The 18,052-nt window shown below is 48.8% G+C and overlaps 1 protein-coding gene across 2 annotated transcripts in view; it reads right to left on the bottom strand.

The window, feature by feature from the left end:
• LOC125950986 (acetylcholinesterase-like) overlaps positions 1-17,356 on the bottom strand; it is a 19,459-nt gene extending 2,103 nt beyond the window's left edge. Inside the window, exons 1-8 of one of the 2 annotated variants that reach the window (XM_049679441.1) lie at positions 17,206-17,356; positions 10,565-10,961; positions 7,780-7,974; positions 7,158-7,695; positions 6,860-7,057; positions 6,071-6,778; positions 5,822-5,994; positions 1-5,638 (exon numbers count right to left, since the gene is read on the bottom strand). The exon at positions 1-5,638 is cut by the window's left edge and continues 2,103 nt beyond it. In XM_049679441.1, coding sequence (XP_049535398.1) covers positions 5,499-5,638; positions 5,822-5,994; positions 6,071-6,778; positions 6,860-7,057; positions 7,158-7,695; positions 7,780-7,974; positions 10,565-10,919 — 2,307 coding nt within the window. In that variant the 5' untranslated portion in view covers positions 10,920-10,961; positions 17,206-17,356 and the 3' untranslated portion in view covers positions 1-5,498. The remainder of the gene's footprint in view (positions 5,639-5,821; positions 5,995-6,070; positions 6,779-6,859; positions 7,058-7,157; positions 7,696-7,779; positions 7,975-10,564; positions 10,962-17,205) is intronic. The other variant, XM_049679442.1, reaches the window with a different exon arrangement.
• Positions 17,357-18,052: the final 696 nt, after the last annotated feature.

The raw sequence follows: 18,052 nt of genomic DNA, 5'->3' as shown, positions 1-18,052 counted from the left end.
GATTGAAGGCAGTCTACAGATATTAGAATTTACTAACTGGTTGTGTCTAAGTTGGTTAAGCGACAGGGCAGATCCAGCGTTCCTTCGAAGACGCCATTGCGGTAATAAACCGATTGGTTTGAGTTGAAAGTAAGACCAGATTGTATAGCTAAACCAAACGTCTGGCGAAACTACCGCCGTGTTGATTAGATCTGCAGTATATGTATATATATAGGTATAGCTATATGATCCATTTTATTTAACTTTTCCCCGCGCTCTGCCTTAGCCACAATTCTAACGACGTGTTCATGGCACGTGCACGATTAGTTCTACCATTTTGCTTGCCTAACGCTGACTGCTAGTTCCGCTCACTTACCGGAATGGGGTGGGAAAAGGATTGCTTTTAATCCTCTTCCACCATCGCGACCTCAACATCGTCATCAAAGATCTGTCCATTTGTTTTTATAATAATAAAAATATACATTTCATAAAATGGTCATAAACTCTAAGCTTAAATGATATGTATTATGAACATTATCTCCAACCGTTCATCGCCTTCTCACGCCCTCTCTCTCTCGTTCCTTCTCTCTTTCTTTTGCTTTTTCCTTCTGTTTTCGGTCTTGCTACATTATCCTACTACTACTACTCCTTCTACTATAGTGATGGCGTCTTCCGCCAGCACGGCAGCACTTTGCAGTCGCGAATTGCGCCCCAGCTCCACTAGCCCCCTTTTTTTGGTGCGGAATTTAGGGTTCGGCAGGGTGGCTCTACACTAGAAACACTACACACAACACACAAACCACACTCTAGCGCGCGTGATGAAGCAAGCAAGCGACAGCCACACAGTTCCCGTAGTTTACTCGTTGTGTCAGCGCATTGCACTTAGACTAGAAGGGAATGCACTGCATTGATTGCAGGGATTCCTGTACAACATAAAAACAGCGTTTTGAGGATCATAACTGGCGACTGCTGTAGCCGAAAACAGATGCTATCCAGCAACAATAATGGTCAACGGCAACGAATGTCCTGCAAACGGAAAAACCGGGAAAGTACAACCGAAGGTTGTAAACCTGCGAAGGACTCACAACGTCACGCATGCCGCGTGAGGCTTGAAAAGAGGTTTAGGATCGATTATACGTCTACGTAGCTGGCTGGCTGATCGATAAACTTATACGTGTATGTGTATATATGTATATATGTATATAGATATATGCATACCGAGCATCGATAACGATGCCGTCGCACACGATCACTATCGATGAGCCGCCCGAGGCCGTCCTGGATGACGCCTGAAGAACGTTTATTGTTCGTGTTGAACCGCTCGAACCGCTTCCCTTTACATCCTCGCCATCGCGACGATCTCACTTAAACTGTCTACCACGACTGGCATAGGGATAGCCGAGTGTGTTTCCCCTTTACAATATGTAATCCCTTTTCCAATCCAACCTACACATCTCATGACCTATGTCTGGTGACCCTACCAGTTACTTCACTAGCGTGGCAAAAGGGAAGGCGAAAGTGCATCTGGCGCTGAGTGACGTGCATACCCCCCCTCGTTCTGCGACCCCGTTCTGCTCCCCGTTTTCCATCGCTTTCCATCTCCATCTCTCTCTCTTTTCACGGGGTTGGAGTTCTTGACCTCCTTGATACCATTTACCCTCTTTTGGTTTTTTTCCGTTTTTTGTTTTGGTTTTTTGAAAATTGGTCCATTTCCAACGTGCATCTAATTTGGCCAACGTAGCGGGGGGAAAGCTGTACCAAGGAAAAGTTGGCTGGGAGAGAGGAAGAGCGGGGAGGTAGGAAGTAGCTAGAATCTGCCGTTCCAGGATTTCCGCTGTGCTCAGAGCCGTCTTGGGAAATGCGGAGATCTTTTTGGAAAAGCAGCTAATACTATTCTGACTGTTCGCCTGGTTGAAGCGCTCCGCGGTTCTTCCATTACGGTGCTTTCGACTGCCATCAAATGGTTGCATGAACACGCTAACTGATGCTCTAGACGCGCAAAGACCGCAACGTTTCTTGCAAGTGCATTCATTGATGCTTTCAGTTTAAAGAGTAACGTTGATCACGATTACGATGAGCATGTGTGTCTGTGTGTGCTGGCGTGTGTGTTAGTGTTTGTGTGTGTGTGTGTGAAGAAGTGTCAACCAGTGCCAAAATGGTTTCTGATCAGAGCCTACTACTCTACCTAACGACTAATCGCTCACGAGACATCCAGTGTTGCGGTGTGTTCGTGTAGAGCCATGTGCGAGCGCTACCGCCCATAACCTTCTCAGCCATTAACGCCTGCTCCTTAACGTTACATCCCGCTTTTCCACGCGGAAAGCAACTTCGTCCGGATTGCTCAACCTCTTCTCATCCAGAGCCAGATTTTGCTCTCCGTCCGACCTATTTCGTCGTTTTTTTGTTTGTTTGTTTGTTTTGGTTTTGTCTTCTATTTGTACAAACAATGGTCAAAACACTGTTTTACTTGAGAAGAGAAATCATCACAATTATGCGCGATAAGAGCGTTTGTTTTTTTTTGTGGGATGAGAGGAGAAGCCGAAGGGAGGGGTGGAACTGGGTGATTGTGTTCTGTAGCCATGTGCCTTTCTCCTCCTGGCGGAATTGCTGCGATAATGTTTTGCGAGTGTCCGTGTTTTGTTTGTACAGATTGGCGAACGGGCATAATGTTGTTATCCCCATGGACGTTCATTTTTTCTTTCCAACTTGGTCATTCACGAGAATGGGGCAAAGACCAACATTTTCCATACAAATCCATGGTTTTCCTCTTCAGTGCATCGTTTTTGTCTACTTCGCGAACTGAGCGAATAGATAAAATGAACGTCTATGGAAGTGCGCTTTTTAGTCGATCTTTGTCAGTACATCAACTGCCACCAAATGCTTTGTCACGTCCATTATGTTCGCTTTTTTTCGCTTGCTGGTTAGTGCTATTGGTATTATAGCTGGTATTCGCGAGTATTAGCGGCTATCGTGTCTCCTGTCTGCTGGTGAGCACATCCAGGGCCGTGAGCTCCTGCTTCTATGCCTAACGGTTGAGTGCAACATTGGCAAATGGAAATGGATACATCTCTAAATGGCGCAGCCTAAAGCACAGTCGTATCTTAAGTAGGTTTGATTATATCGCCACACCTCGCCCCGCTTAATACTAGTTGTCTGACACCCCAGGCCGATTCCGTGGTGTTTGCGATGCATATACCCTTTCAAAGGATCCTCATGGAATGTTCACTACTAGGGACCATCCCGGCGTGTGTGTGTGTTCCAGAAGGATAGAGCATACAACGCTGGTGGCGGCTGGTGGATGGCTGACGTTGGCGAAAGAGTTTGCGTGTGTGTGTGTGTTTTTTTTGTTTCTGTTTTAACATTAACTTCACTTGGGTGTTTTTTTGTTTGTTTGTTGCTCCAGCCAGCGTGACCGGTGACTTCGTTCTAGCTTTCTAGCTCCTGGTAGTTGAATGTCACATTCTGTGCCACGCCATGCTGCCTTGCGCCCCTCTATTGCCCCCCTCAAGGGGCACCTTTCGCACCTTAATCTAATCGAGCTTAGAGTTTATACCATTAGAGTTTGCAACAGCATTACAAGGTATGATATGTTTTCAGTTTTTTTCCATTTTCCCTCCCGATTTTTGTTGTCTTCCCCTTTTCTTTTTCGTTTTATTTTTTTTGTATGCTTGTTTTGTTTTTCGATCGCGATTTAGAAGGTTTGTTGCTAGTGCTCCAGAACCGACACTCCGCCTTCCCGAGGCGGTGTGTGTCGTTCGAATTTCCCACCCCACATTCCGCTACTACAAACTAGAGAGGCTAGGCTGTGTTCGCGGGTTATGCTTAGAATCTTAGAATCGTACTCATACTCGTACTGTGTGTGTGTTGGGTGTATTGTGTTGTGTTTTGTGGAGCTTTCAAGAGCGCAAATTCAAAGCGCATCAACTGGGTATGACCAGGCAGTAGGCTCCGCGGGAGTGTTGTTGTCGCAGTGTCGCGAGTGTTCGGTTGTTGTTTATCAGTATTATCTTTATTCAAGTTTTTTTTTATTATTCTTTTTTCATATTTTATTGACAATTCCCTTTCTGCGATGGTTATCAGCGAACTTTCCTTTTCCTTCCATCGATGAATATCGCTTTCATATTGTGTGTTTGACTGTGTCTGTGTGAGTGTATGTGGCAGAATTGATTCACTAATTATCGCTCTACTATTACGGTTATGCATAAACGCTTACGCTCGGCACTAGGATCCTTGCCGGCCTGCTGCTGCCAGCATCTTAACGCTCGTGAGGAATGGTAGAAATAGGGTACAATGATGCCACCTCACCGCGGCCTTTGATAGTATAATCTAGCATAGAAAGTAACGACTAATTGATTGTAGATACTACTCTGTCGACTGTGTCTATGTGTGCCGCATCTGTTGTCGTGTGTTTCTATGTGTCCTGTGGGATAATGAGGAATTATCGAGTACTGCAAAAGAGATAGAGAGGGAGGGAGGGAGGAAGAAAGGGAGAAAAGAGAGAGAGAGCGAGAAAAAGAGAGAGAGAGAGTATGGATTTTCTACGCCAGCGAATAGGAAGAAGAAGATAAGTTTGCGCGAAAGAGTTGGTGTTAAATTGAGAATCAGAAACAAGAACTCGTTGCTTGTATGTCCGGATGTGTGTGAGAAGGTAAAACTAGCCTTTAGTGGTGCTAAATCCATCGACAACATAGCAGGCGACCGCGACATCAGCGTAGCCATCGATTTTAAGCACAACTCAATGGAACTCCATACTCTCTCCATCAATCCCCCTGTGCCTAATCGTGGCCGCTGCCACAGTAAGCACCAGGGACGCAAGTTTGCAATACAGAACTATGTCCTCTGTGTGTGGGTCTGAGTGTGTGTGTGTGTGTGTGTGTGGCGTGTGTATGATTATTATTTCTTGACCAGCCTAGAACAGCCACCTAAAGGGGGGAACCTAAGACTATTATACTATTACGCAGCTGTGCGTGGTTATTTGTCATCGCGGCACCCTTAAACCGGAGTAGCCTGTGCTGTGTCTGCTTTGGGTCGGCTACGGTTACGACGATGGCCCCCTCCCTGGGCGAGGCCCTTGTGGGCCAAATATCGCTGTGCAGCATCGCTGGGCAACGCCATCTCGGATTGACGCATTCCATCGTCATTAGCGATCCAGAGCCATCCACGGGGATCTTGCGACAACGCCAAACCATTCCAGATTGCCGAAAAGCGAATTGCCCCCGCCAGTAGCCCCCGCCTGCCACACTGGAGCACGGCCTGCCTATCTGATCCGCACAGTTCTTCTGTTTTTTTTCTTCTTCTAATTCCTAACACCTTCTTCCCTTTTGCGGGATTTGTTTGATTCGCTTTCGGCTTTCGCTTTGCTGAAGTAAAAAGGGTAGGAATGGAGGGTGTAGGTAGGTACGGGAGGGGATGGATGATGGAGAATTTGTTCCTCACTATCTTAAAGCTTAAACGAACTAGCAGGAGTGGGGTGAGTGGTGATGATGGCCGCTCGGTTGGGCCCCGTGGGCCGTCCATGATTATTGTACGAAGTGGAGTGTGGCCGAGGATAGCAGCGATAGCAGAGCAACCAGCAGCAGCGGCACCATCGGATTAGGTCGGTAAAAAAAGGCGCTACTTTCACACGGTGCGCTTGGTGGTGGTGCCACTTGAAGGTTAGCTGTAGTAGTAGAGAGACAGAGAAAGAGAGAGAGAGAGAAAGGACAGAGATTAAGATGCGAAGTTGCACCTTTTTTTTTCTAACTGACAATCGGGACGGGCCCGGAGTTTATTGAGTATTACTGCACCCCGGCCCCGCTTCCCTCGCTCTCTCGGCCCCTAGGACGTGGGGACTAGGACTTACAGGTAGCTGCAACAAGCTGCGGTAGATACTTCTTCCAGAACGCACACTGCCTCAACCGTGGTCCTCGTCCGACGAAGGACGTGTTCATGCCGAGCTCCAGATAGTGCCGTCCCTGGGCCGTGTGCTTTGGCCACTCGGGGATCTCGCTGCTGGCGGGACTCGAGTTAGGATTGCTGTTGTGAAGAAGAACGGAAGAAGAAGACGAATTAGTGCCAGCTGGTCATGGTCATATGCTTGTTGTCGACGTACCCCGTCTTGGCAAAGTTGGACCAGTAGCGCATAATCTTCCGGCTGAAACCCTTCTCATCGTCGGTGTAACCGAGCGTCGGGTTGAGCGGTTCACCGAACACGTAGTTAATCTCATCACCATGCATCACCCCGGTCCAGCGGGGCCACGGGTTGCCTTTGCTACGGTGCGTGTACAGATACATGTAGACGTTGTTGCCCTCCTCGGCGTACCGCTGCGCAAACTCATTGACGTTACACGTGAAGTGATAATCGCCGACCATCTTGTCCAGCGCGTCCCGGTTACTGTTCGGGTTGTCCGGTTCTGTCCAGTCGGTGTACTCGAACACGATCGCCTGCCGAGCCGCTCCGTTGACGTACGGATTGAGTTCGCGCACCGCCTGCAAGAACTCTTCGCGTGATACCGTCACACCTTCCTCCTTGCGCAGCAACTCGGTCAGATAGTAGATGATGAAGTAGTAGCCCTCCTCCGTGTTGCTGCCGGTCAGGATTTCCGTCTTCTTGAAGCGCCCGCTGGCGAGTGACCGCTGCGGTGTCTCGTCCAGGAATGCTCCGTCCACCACCGGCACGAACGGGAACTCGCAGATACCGAGCGTACCCCACTCGTTGTCGACCAGCACGTGTGGATCCTTGGCGCGCAGACACTCGACCGCATCACCCGGTTTGCTAGCGTCGTGTGGACAACCGACCGCTTCCGCCAATCGCAGTGCCCTGTGTTCCAGGAGTAGACGTTGGAAGGAAGAGATGTCAGTGTTCTTGTTGTTTTTCGGGATTGTGTTCTAGGTACGTTACCTTAGCGTGGCTTCCTCGCGTGACACCAGTGCCCAGGGTGCGGTAGGGGATCCACTCTGCAGGATGGCTCGCTGGAACAGATCGCGCGACAAGGCGGACAGCAGGTGGAGCGACACAGACACGGCACCGGCACTCTCGCCAAAGAGCGTTACGCGGGATGGATCACCTCCGAATTTGTGGATATTATCCCGTACCCATCTGTGGCCGGAGAGGAAACACATTACGGCATTAGCACCAGCGACAGCGATCTTCCCGGGAAGTCCAGTCCGGGCGGTGTCAACGACGAGGGAATACCTACCTTAGAGCAAGGTTCTGATCGAACAGCCCAGCATTACCGGGCGCTTCCGGTGTGCCAAGAAACAGGAACCCAAGACTGGCGACCCGGTACTGTAGCGAGACGACGATTACGTTCTCCTCCGAGGCGAGCGCCCGGTGATCGTACACGTCGAGTGTGGCCGTACCGGAGTAGAACCCGCCCCCGAAGATCCACAGCATGACAGCGGCGTTTTTGGGGCGCGGCCGAGGTGCCACCACGTTGATGTAGAGACAATCCTCCGAGAGCGGCGTGTTCGGGTTCCACATGGTCGCACCCGGGAAGTCACCGAACACGGTGTCGACGATCTGGACGCAGCTGTTCGGCGGAGTCGTTGCGTTCAGTACGCCGCTCCACTTTTCGGCCGGCCTCGGATGGCGGAAACGCAGCGGACCGACCGGTGGCTGCGCGTACGGGATTCCGAGCCACACGTCCACCTTCTTACCGCTCGGTGCATCGACCGTGATGCCCCGCACTCGGCCCTTGTCCGTGTTGACGACGAGTGGATCATTATCGCTAGCGTCTGTAGAGATAAAAGGGAAGAGAGTAGATCAATCGATCGAACGAATCGAAATCGTGAGCCACAGCTCTTCTACCGCAGACATACCTCCGTTCGATTCGCGTCTCGTTAGACCACGCCGCCGAAGTGATGGCGTACCACTACCACCACCACCACCACCACCACCAACCCCGGCACCGCCACCACTGACGTGGACAACGTGCTCCCGCTCGAGCGTGCCCAGCTCGGGGTCTATAATTCGTACGGACTCACCGTGACCTATATATGGTGTAAAAAAGGCATCTGAAAAAGTGAGGAAGAAACCACAGAAAAAGAAAAAACACACACAAAAACATCGTCAAAAGAAACCAACGAACAACGACAAACCAAAACGGAGGGAAAATGAGAAACGGAGAAAATGGTGGAAATTCAATCGAAATCGCAACAATTGCGCGGCATGGCACACGATGGCGATGGTGGGGCGCGTTGTACATAGTAGCTGTAGCGAAGAGGAGTTCCTGAGAATGTGCTAGAGGAGATGTCGGTCGGTTGAGGTAATGAAGGTTGAGGTAACGGGCTTATGGGTTCAGGTGAGGTGGTCACATGTTTATGGGTCGAATTGGAGTCTGATCACGGGAATCTTCTCCACCGATTTCATTCCCGATTACGTCAGCCTTATTCGGGTTGCTTTGATTCAACATTTTTGTCCGACGGTATATGCTACACACTCTCGTTAGCGAATCGTAGTGACCTGGGGAATTGCATTTTGGATCCAGGGCTGGATCCAAGTCACTTGTGGTGCCCGCGGATCAGCTCAGTACACGCAACCAAGCAGGGGGTCGTTCGAGGCACAGATTCGAGGCATTCCGAAGAAGAACATAGCGAATAGTGCAGCAAAACGTCGTGCAAACGTATTCGGCATTCGGACTGTGAAAATTCAATCGGAAATCGAAACCAGCGAGAATTATCAGGCTCAGAACACACACGCACACACACACACACACACACACAGACGCACAGCATGATCGTTCACTGAAAAGCTTCGAAAAAGTGGTATGCGTAAAAGGTATTTGCGGGGTGAAAGTATGGGTGTGCGTTTGTGCGGCTTAAAAGGGCCAATGCAAAGGTGCAAAACATGGGCTGTCGGTGCGAAAAAGGGTGCGCACGGTGCTTGGTGGTCGGTGCTCGGTTTGCTAGGTGCAAGGTGCGCAAGGTGCTGTGAGTGATGGTGAACGGTTCTTTTAAAAGTGAAGGAAGGCTCTTACCGGTCGGGGCTCAACTCATCGCGTGGAGTGGAATTGATTATGGGACAAGAAGGGTGTGCAAATTGTTGGGGTGTTTTTCCCAACCATCTGGTGGGCTTATGAGAAATCATTTGCGAAAGGGAGATTCGTGGAATGGCCTGAGGATTGATCTGCCTTTGCCTGCGATTGTCGTTCTCAAGATTTTAATTTCCTGCTTGGCCATGCAACCAATGAAGGCAATGAAGAAAGCAAATGAATAGGACGTCTACTCAACTCATAAGAAAAGTACTAATCTTTTAGAATACATTAGAAACTGCGCACTAATGTTAAAGTGTTTACAATTGAGACTTTGGTCGGATGTTTTATAAAAAAAAAATTGCATCCACATGGTTTTCGCTGTACATTTCAAGAGCAGCAATGAATACTACTGCCTACGGTAGAAACAGGGATAGAACCACGTACGATGGAATGTTTGGATGGTGAGGTGTTAGGAGTATGCATTAATTCGCAGCACTTTACAATAGATAAACCGCATCGTCTGCGAATGTCACCAAGTTCATACGTAAGCAGAATGATTCTTAATAGAGGAGATTGAGCTAAAAGGGATTTTTTGTATTGTTGTCAAAATCAAGCATCCTATGTTGTATTTACAGCAGCTGTTGCGGTTTGATTGGTGATGAATGGATGGATTTCAATCTTTAGTTATGCTTTATTTGGTTGATGAATGTCTATCATTGATACATCAATTTTTTAAATTGTATCTTTTTTCAAATTCGTTGAATTTCAAAGAATAATTTCATCTTAATAACATTTTTTTTATATTACTCAAATGTTAATGTTTCATCTGTCACACCTAAATGATGGCAGATCCTTCTCACATGACCCTTCGTTTAAGAAACTCTTCAATCTGCCATTCTTCTAAAATTACTTCTCAAAGTACGTCTTCGCAGGTTACGAATTGATGCATACACCTGATGGTAACAAACAATACGAACGAAAATACAGTTCCGTGACGAAGAAACGTGGTGCCGGAATGAAGAAAGAAGACAACAGGCAGACATGCCATGAAGATAGAGATCAAATTAACAGACTAGACTGACAGTCCGACAGGCACAGACACCAAAGGACGAACAGACAGACAAACGGAAAACGTCGAACAATCGGTATGTAAGGTTGTAGAACATTGAGGTAGTCGGGCTGGAAGCAGGAACCCAAGAGGCTCGTTTGCCAACCCCCAGGAGCCTCTCTGCCTACCTTTAGATTTTTCGAATTTTCCGTTTGTCAAACAAGAATTGGAAAAAACAGACACACGCACACATACACAACTGGAACAAGATAATACAACATGTACAGAAGATGGAAGAAAATGGATAACACAGATGAACAGAGAAGGAAAGAGAGAAAGAGAGAAAAGGACAGAAATAGAGAGAGAGAGAGAGAGAGAGAGAAAAAGAGAAAGAGAGAAAGAGAGAGAGAGAGAGAGAGAGAGAGAGAAGGCGAAAAAGTTGGCCAGAGATGGAAATGTCCGCGCGGCCCAGCGCACGTATCTGGCGTATGTCTCTGTGTGTGTATGTGTGAGTGCCGGTGTATGTGTGATCTGTATGAGTCTTTCTCTTAGTGTGTGCGATTGCGGACTCTATCGAACCGACCTGCGTCCTTGCCGAGCGTGAGCCGCGCCACTTCCTCCTCTTCGGCCGACGACGACGACAACGATGATGACGAGGAGCCGGCACTGGCACTGGATTGCGATCCTGGCAGGAGCGTCTGCGATTGGGCCGCCAGTCCTCCGATACCGCCGGTCGCTCCGCCACCGCTCGACAGCTGATGCGTACCGCTACCACCCATCGTAGCGCCCAGCTCGTGATGCCGCCCGGCGACTGTCTGTAGGAGGGGCGCCAACAGCAGCAGCACCAGCATCGGCGGTAGGCTGCTCAGCATTAGCGCGACGGCTCCGTCCGTCCTTCGTCGACAACCACCCATCGCCAGAAGCCCTCGGATCTCCATCACCGGATTCACGCTGGCAGACGGTTGCTGCTGCTGCTGGTGCTGGGGTGCAGTAGCGAAAAAAGAGGAAGAAAAAGAAGAAGCATGAGCATGAGAAAAGAAAACAAACAAGACACACACACACAAAAAAAACCCCAAAAAAAACCCCAAGACCCCAAAAAAGACATTTGAATTAGACCGGCATGCCGGTGTTCGTTCCGGTGGCTTCCGCAGCTGAAGGCGTGTACGCTTCCGGTGCGGTTCCGGCTGGCAATGATTGCCAGTCAGCCATGATTCAGCGAAAGGCCTGGCCATAGGAGCAGGAGAGAGGAGCAGAAGGAGGAGTTAATATTCATGCTCAATCGTGCGTTCCCCGGGCCGGAAATGGAATCGAATTCGCGTGCTCGCACGACCGGAAGTCACCAGCGTAGCTTAAACCACTGATGCTGCTGCTGCTGCTGCTGCTGATGATGATGATGATTGTTGTACCGATGCTGCACGACACCGGCGATGCGACGGTGATGATGGTGATCATCATAATTACAAAGCTGGATTAGAACTGGAACTGTTCCTTCCCGGATCGGATGCGGATCACGCGGATCGTGCTTGTGCATTGTGAGACAGAGAGAGAAAGAGAGAGAGAAGGAGCACAACTATGGCTACCGAGATGGAGGACTGAGATTTCGAAATCAAGCTTAGTGCCACAGTGAAGTCGGTCGGTCTTAAGGACCGGCAGGAGCAGCAGCAGCAGCAGCATTAAACATTCATGTTCGCGACGCTCGCGCTAGCCAGCTTTACGCGTGAGCTTTCCCGGTCTTACCCGGTCAAACCAATCTGTGATCATCGTCCCCGGAAAGGTTTCCCGGAAGGGCCCCGTGTTTGCATTAAAGCTGGTTTCTGGGTTTGAGTTGGACTACTGCGGCAATCGGCATGAGCTTCATGAAGGGCCTCCATCACCATCACCATCATCATCAGCACAAGAATTCCCACCCGATCGTTCTGAGCCGCACCGAGGAAACCGAGAAAGCGCTTCGTGCCTCTGCATAATGATTCAATGATGAGAAAGCCAGGCATCGGTCGGCACGGTATCCGAGCATCGGGGGCACCGGGAGCCAAGTCATCAGTATTAAGGGCTTTCGGTTGGGCGCCGCCGTACGTCGGACTAATTTATTGACCATAACTCGTCACGTTTGTGACTTTACGAGCTGTGCAAAGTGCGAAGAAGATGGAAGTGTGTTTGTTTCGCTCTTAGCAGAGGCCGCTAGTCCACAATTACTTTTGCTACTCCGCCACGCGCTATCACTTCCGGTATGTGGCCGATGGTTATTATGTTTTGTTTTAATTAAAATGTTATTTAACTTCTCCCGGGTTTTACTGCAGAGTGTAGTAGAGGGCACCGAAAGCAGTGAGTAGACGTAGTGCGACCGTCGATAACGCAATTCGCTGTAAAATCCATGACAGCAACTTTCACAGTAAAGAATCGTTCATTTGACGATTTCCGAAACATTATTTACGATGAACGGTGAATGCGTCGCGCATTTTAACAGTTCCTTACAGTTGATTTCCAACCCAACTGAAAATAGATCGCAAAGAATGTTTCCTTCATCTTTACTGGGCATGGCCAACTTTATTTCAAGCTCATTTTGACAGTTCTCGGCGTAAAGTTGTCATCCTCGCCAGGTACCTATACCTACTGCTTGCGAAAGTGTACCGCAAAAGAAAAACACTGCAGCGTAACTGAGTCTAATCGAAAAAAAACGAGATAGGCAACGACAAAAACCGACAACTTGTCGCAATCTTTGCTCAAACAAAGCTAATCGCGCTATGTTTAGTCACTGTGCATAAGACATTTCTTTATCTTTCGACATCTCAACCGATTCGATCGCCCTCGCGCCTCGTCCGCCCGTGAAATGGGGGAGGGGGGCTTTTCTTAATGGAAAATTGGAAATCACCGTTCATCTCGACCGCTTCACCAGCGCGACCATCACCGACAGGTACCCGGAGAGGCGGATGTAACGGATCGTTCGCCTAGCGGACCTCTTTAATGCTGGTCCCCGCGTAGTCCCGTAGTCCTGGACCGACAAAAAGGGGCGTCCGGGCTAGCGAAAGGCAAAGTTTATTTAATTAACGCCCTACCCCTCCTTTCACCCCTCGCACCCACCCACCCATCTCGCACTTCATCTCGCTTTCCCGGTGCAACATCAATTTCATTCATTTTTTATGAAGGTTGGGTTCGGATCAGCAGCAGCAGCAGCATCCGGACGTTACCTCCGTGCTCTCGGCTGAATCTAAACGACCTTCGTTAGAGTGGAACGTTCTCGTGAACGGCCGGGGCTCACCCCGCTCCAACGGCTTATCTGGTATTCCTTGGGCACGGACAAAAACGCCGCCGCTCGTGTACGTTGGGTACGTCTTCGGCTACACAAAGGGAATAATATAGTTTCACTTAATCGACAGGATATCATCACCTCTTCCGGTCACCTGCTGATGCTGCTGCTGCCACTCCAGGCCAGGCCATTCGCTTTCAGGCCAAGCCAGCCAGGCAATCTTACGCATTTACGCACCGCTCTCGCGTTCAGTTCCGGTTGAAGATGGTGTCCCTGCTCTCCGATCTGTGTCCTCTTGGAATGACACTTGGGGAACAGCATGCGAACGGAAAATCGATTCTCCATTTTCCTCATTTTCCGCAGGACACCATCCACGTCCGAGGGTTGTGTCGTGGTGTTGTGATTAGCAAATCAAGATTCCCTTACCAGCACCAGAAGCAGACCAACAGGGCAGGAAGGTTGTATGTTTACCTTCCTGATTGAAGATCCCGATCCCGGGGAAAAGAGAAGGGTTTGATTTGTTGTTAAAAGGATGAAGGAAAATCCGCTTTCCCTCCGCTCCGCCGCTCCATGATCCGCTAACCGGTCGTCGTCGTCGTCGTCGTCTTTCTAGCCCGGGGTGGGGGTCAGCAGCAGCAGCAGTTTTGTCACTTGATTGGGTAAACAAAACCGTACCACAACGCAACGTGGTTGGGCCAAGACCAGAATGGAATAAATATTAGTGAGCAAGAGTGAGGTCGCGACGCGTACTGCATCAGTATGCTTCTCAGAGGCAAGCGAACTTATTCCCAGGTCCCACAACCTTTCCTCCTTTCTAATTGATATCGGGTTGTTTCTTTTCCCTTCCTATCCAAAAGTCCAAAAGTTGCTAAAATGGCGACTGACGTCAGCAGGATTGACGAGAGGGTGGAGACTTACGACGGAGGTATCACCGTCTAGCCGTCGCCACGGGAAGATCTGTGTCCCCACGACAAGTTCTGTGACACTCAATTATAAGCGTCGATGAATATTTCATCGACGCGTGCGAACGGTTCGCCGCCGATCCCCGACCAAAGCCCGTCGTTGGCCGTTACCTCGTCATAGTTCAGAAGAAGAAAGAAGAAGAAAAAGGAAGGGGGAAGGAGGAAGCGATGTAAGGAGTAGATTATCAGCATTTCTTGCCATCAATAATTCATGTAGTTAATAGATAAAAATAGGCGCAACGCTCGTCCTAGGTACTGGGCGCCTCCATTTCACGTTCGGACACGGTCTGCTTGTGTCACGGTCGCACGTGGCGCCCATCCCGCGGATGCGTAGATTGCACGTGGAAAAAAAGAAAACGAAAACTGTCCACGTGCGTCTGTCAGATCCGGAACACAGGGAGTCGGGAGTAGTTTCGATCCAATAGTTCCGACAAGATGGAGGCGCCTTGATGCTCTCGTCTCGAATATGTCTCAGCATGTGCCTCGCGTCAGGAATAATATGCTGTATCATTATTACGCGGAATTTAATCGCTTTTTGCAGTTTTTTTCCTTAATTTTTTCATATTTCAAGTAATGCTCATTTGCTGCACGCCGCTCATAATTGCATAAGCGGAAAACAAACAGTTAACCAGCAAAGCCCGCTGACCATTGGGATCATCTGTACTAATCCCGCTTCAAATCATCCGATTAGGGGGCGAGTTCAAATATGTAGAACGCGTTAATAGGGCAGAGCATAATGAGCGGTCAGACGTGCGCTCGTGATAACAAAGAAAGACAAGTGACCGGCTGTGTTGTGGGCTACCAGGCGACAGCAATCCGATTTGTCGAGCCCATTCGGTCAACCGAGCCAGTGGTGTGCATGTGTGTGTGTGTGTCGAAGTAAATTAAGGTGCGTACGACGTACGACTGGTCGGACAATTCGAACGGAATGCAATCAATTCCCAGGGCCACAGCGTAGCGAGCAGGTTTTTCGTATTTCCGTAACCACGCGCTCACTGGTCTAGCTCTCTCTCTCTCTCTCTCTCTCTCTCTCTCTCTCTCTCTCTCTCTCTCTCTCTCTCTCTCTCTCTTTCTCTCTTTCTCTTTCGATCTGTGGGGTAAATGTTGCGAGCAGCACTGTATAACACGGCACACGGTCGGAACTAGCACGCCGCCCACCATTTAATTAGTTTAACGAAGCGCCAAAAAGGAGATTATTCCGCCAAAGTGGGCACTTGTTTATTAATGCATAATGATGGACCAGGCCCATTTGGGCGGTTTTGGGTGAGAAGGAAACGAGGGTGGACTCCACCTTCCTCGTACACGGCACCGTTCCGGACCAGTCAATAGCTCCAGTCAATAGCGGTTGCTTCGGTGATGGTTCCGTGGAGAATTACCACATCTTTCACGTTCTTTTGCCTGCTTAATGGCTGGCTAATGTGTCGAGTTCGATCAGCGACTCCACCTCGGCGAAGGTTCTATAGTTTGGTTCACTGTTCCTTTTGGTTCGTTGTTTTGCTTGCTGTTATCTTTTCTTCTTTTCTCTCGGAGATTGCTTTTGTGGTTAGCTCTTCAAGATTTAATATACCTTACACGTGCAATATAACTTATTTCATACTTTTTTGTTTCGATTTTGAGGTTGCGAACAGAGCGGAATCGTTTATCGAAATCATTACATGCCGCACGTATGTTTTCGTTGTCCAGCTAATCTACGACATGCGACCAATAGGTATGCTCAAAAAAGCATCCATAATCTACATTGTTGGTGCGAACAACGCCATCAGGGGTAACCGATTAATGGCCGATCGTTCCAAATGGCACCTACACACGCGCAATATTCAATGTTGTTTGGTTGCTTTGATTTATTCAACGTGTTTCAGTCACTTGAAATTAAATGGTGAATACTTTGAATAAATCAAAGTAATCTAGAATGTTGACATAGACTATTGCACGCATGTTTACTGCAAATATTCTATTGACCTTCATTTTAGGTGGCAGTTTTCTTTCCTCACTTTTTATATCCAGTGAAGTTCCCAAAGATCTGGTCTGGTTTCTTTTGCCTTCTTGCTCCAAATCGAGCATCGCAAATCATTACAGCAACACGCCAGTAATGATTGCGCAAATATTGAACCTTTGGAACCACATTCGTTGGTTCAGCGTTCGTTGCCGTTCCTGGAGAGCAACTCGATGTCAGAGTTGGCACATTTTCGTCGGAATTAATTTGTTTATGGTCGCGCGCAGTGAAGTCAATTATTTACGTCTTGCCTTGAAGATGCTGATTCCTCTCTCGGAATCACACACACGCACATCCTTGGAGCGCAAGATTTTTGAGCCTTTTTTCTTGGTATCACACCACAGCTCATTGCAAGCCATTTGCTCCCGAACACAAGTTGGTCTTGTTGGATGACTATTAAGCAGTGCAAATGGTAAACAAACGAAATCGTTTGATTGTCCACTTTCCGTGGCAGTCACGCACAAGTTATGCGAAGAAAAACAAGCGACAGCTCGATCGTTGCTGATACGGGTCCCGCTTGAACCACACACGGGAGTCGCTCGGGTTGATGCACGGATCGTAATGCACTGGATAGAGCGTGACAGCGAGCTGGGGTTATCGCGCATTCTACATCGCATCGCACCTCCCGTTCGGATTCCCAGGCCAACTGATGTCACCATCGTCGTGTAATAGGTGGTACAACGATTTGCTATGATTATTTGATTATGATTTACGATAAGCCGCGCTGCGGTGGCGGCGGCGGCGACGGCGGCAGAAACAAGGGATGTGTTTCCGTTGCTCCCTTTGGAACCGGTCCAACGGCTCTGATTTGCACCAGCATTCGACCCTCGCCCCGCTGCTCCCGTGTCCAGTGGGCGTGGCGGCAGAGTGTTTAGCATAGTTTAGATGCCCACTCAAATTTAGGCAACTTATCCGCGGGCCGTAAAATAAATGGAGCGGAATGGCCACCGGTCAAATCCATGCACTCACACGTAAAGAGGGGTTTCAGCGCCGACCACAGGAGCAAGATTTGGAAGAACACCAACCTGAAGTATCGGTCCGACCTGCTACTGGCAACTTGCAGACGCACACGTTCTGCAGGAAGTTCGTTAGGGCGACACACCGGTCATACACGATCGCGCGCACACACACACGGTAACCTTGAAAGATCAGACGAGTCCGTCAAAGGGTATGTTGTACCCCCGAGGAACAGCTTGCTACTGGCCGCGCGCAGTAGTCTCGTCGTTCGCGTGCGTGAGTCGCGCATGAGTGGCTGTGTGTAGGGTGTACGCTAGTGTCAGTGATCAGTATGGGAGTCGGGCCGGTTCGCACTTTGTATTGGTTAGTATCAAGCGTTGCGCGTCGTGCGTTCAGCTATGTTGTCACCACCATCCTCATCATCATCATCATCATCATCATCATTACCATCACCATCGTCACTACCACCAACATTGTAATAATGACGATGCTGGACCACTTTTTTGGCTGATGGTAACATCTCCTCCTCATCTGGCTAGCTGTGTTCGATGAACTAGCGTGTGAATAATGAGCGACAGAATTATACAGCTTACAGAGAGAGAGAGAGAGAGATAGGTAGTCACCCTTGGAGATTGTTTCGTTTGGAATCTGGACCCATTATATTACCGATATCTCCGGGTAGCTTTGATGGAATCAATCCGTTGAGGTATGAAATCCAAGAACGTTTTTAAAAATTTATTTAGAAAACCCCTCCAAGGATCGTTGCCTTGAATAGTTTTTTTTTTAGGAAGCTACTTAAACTTATATCGGTATCGATAAGTAGTTAAAAGATAACAACATTTAAAAGCCATATTTCATTTAGCAAATAACGCAATCGTTTAAATGTCGTCTTGAAGTGTCATCTTTTAAAATTCA

The sequence above is a fragment of the Anopheles darlingi genome, chromosome 2, assembly GCF_943734745.1.
Source record: "Anopheles darlingi chromosome 2, idAnoDarlMG_H_01, whole genome shotgun sequence".
NCBI lineage: Eukaryota > Metazoa > Arthropoda > Insecta > Diptera > Culicidae > Anopheles > Anopheles darlingi.
Note: the sequence above shows the minus strand (reverse complement) of the source record. Positions and strands in the feature narration are given on the sequence as shown.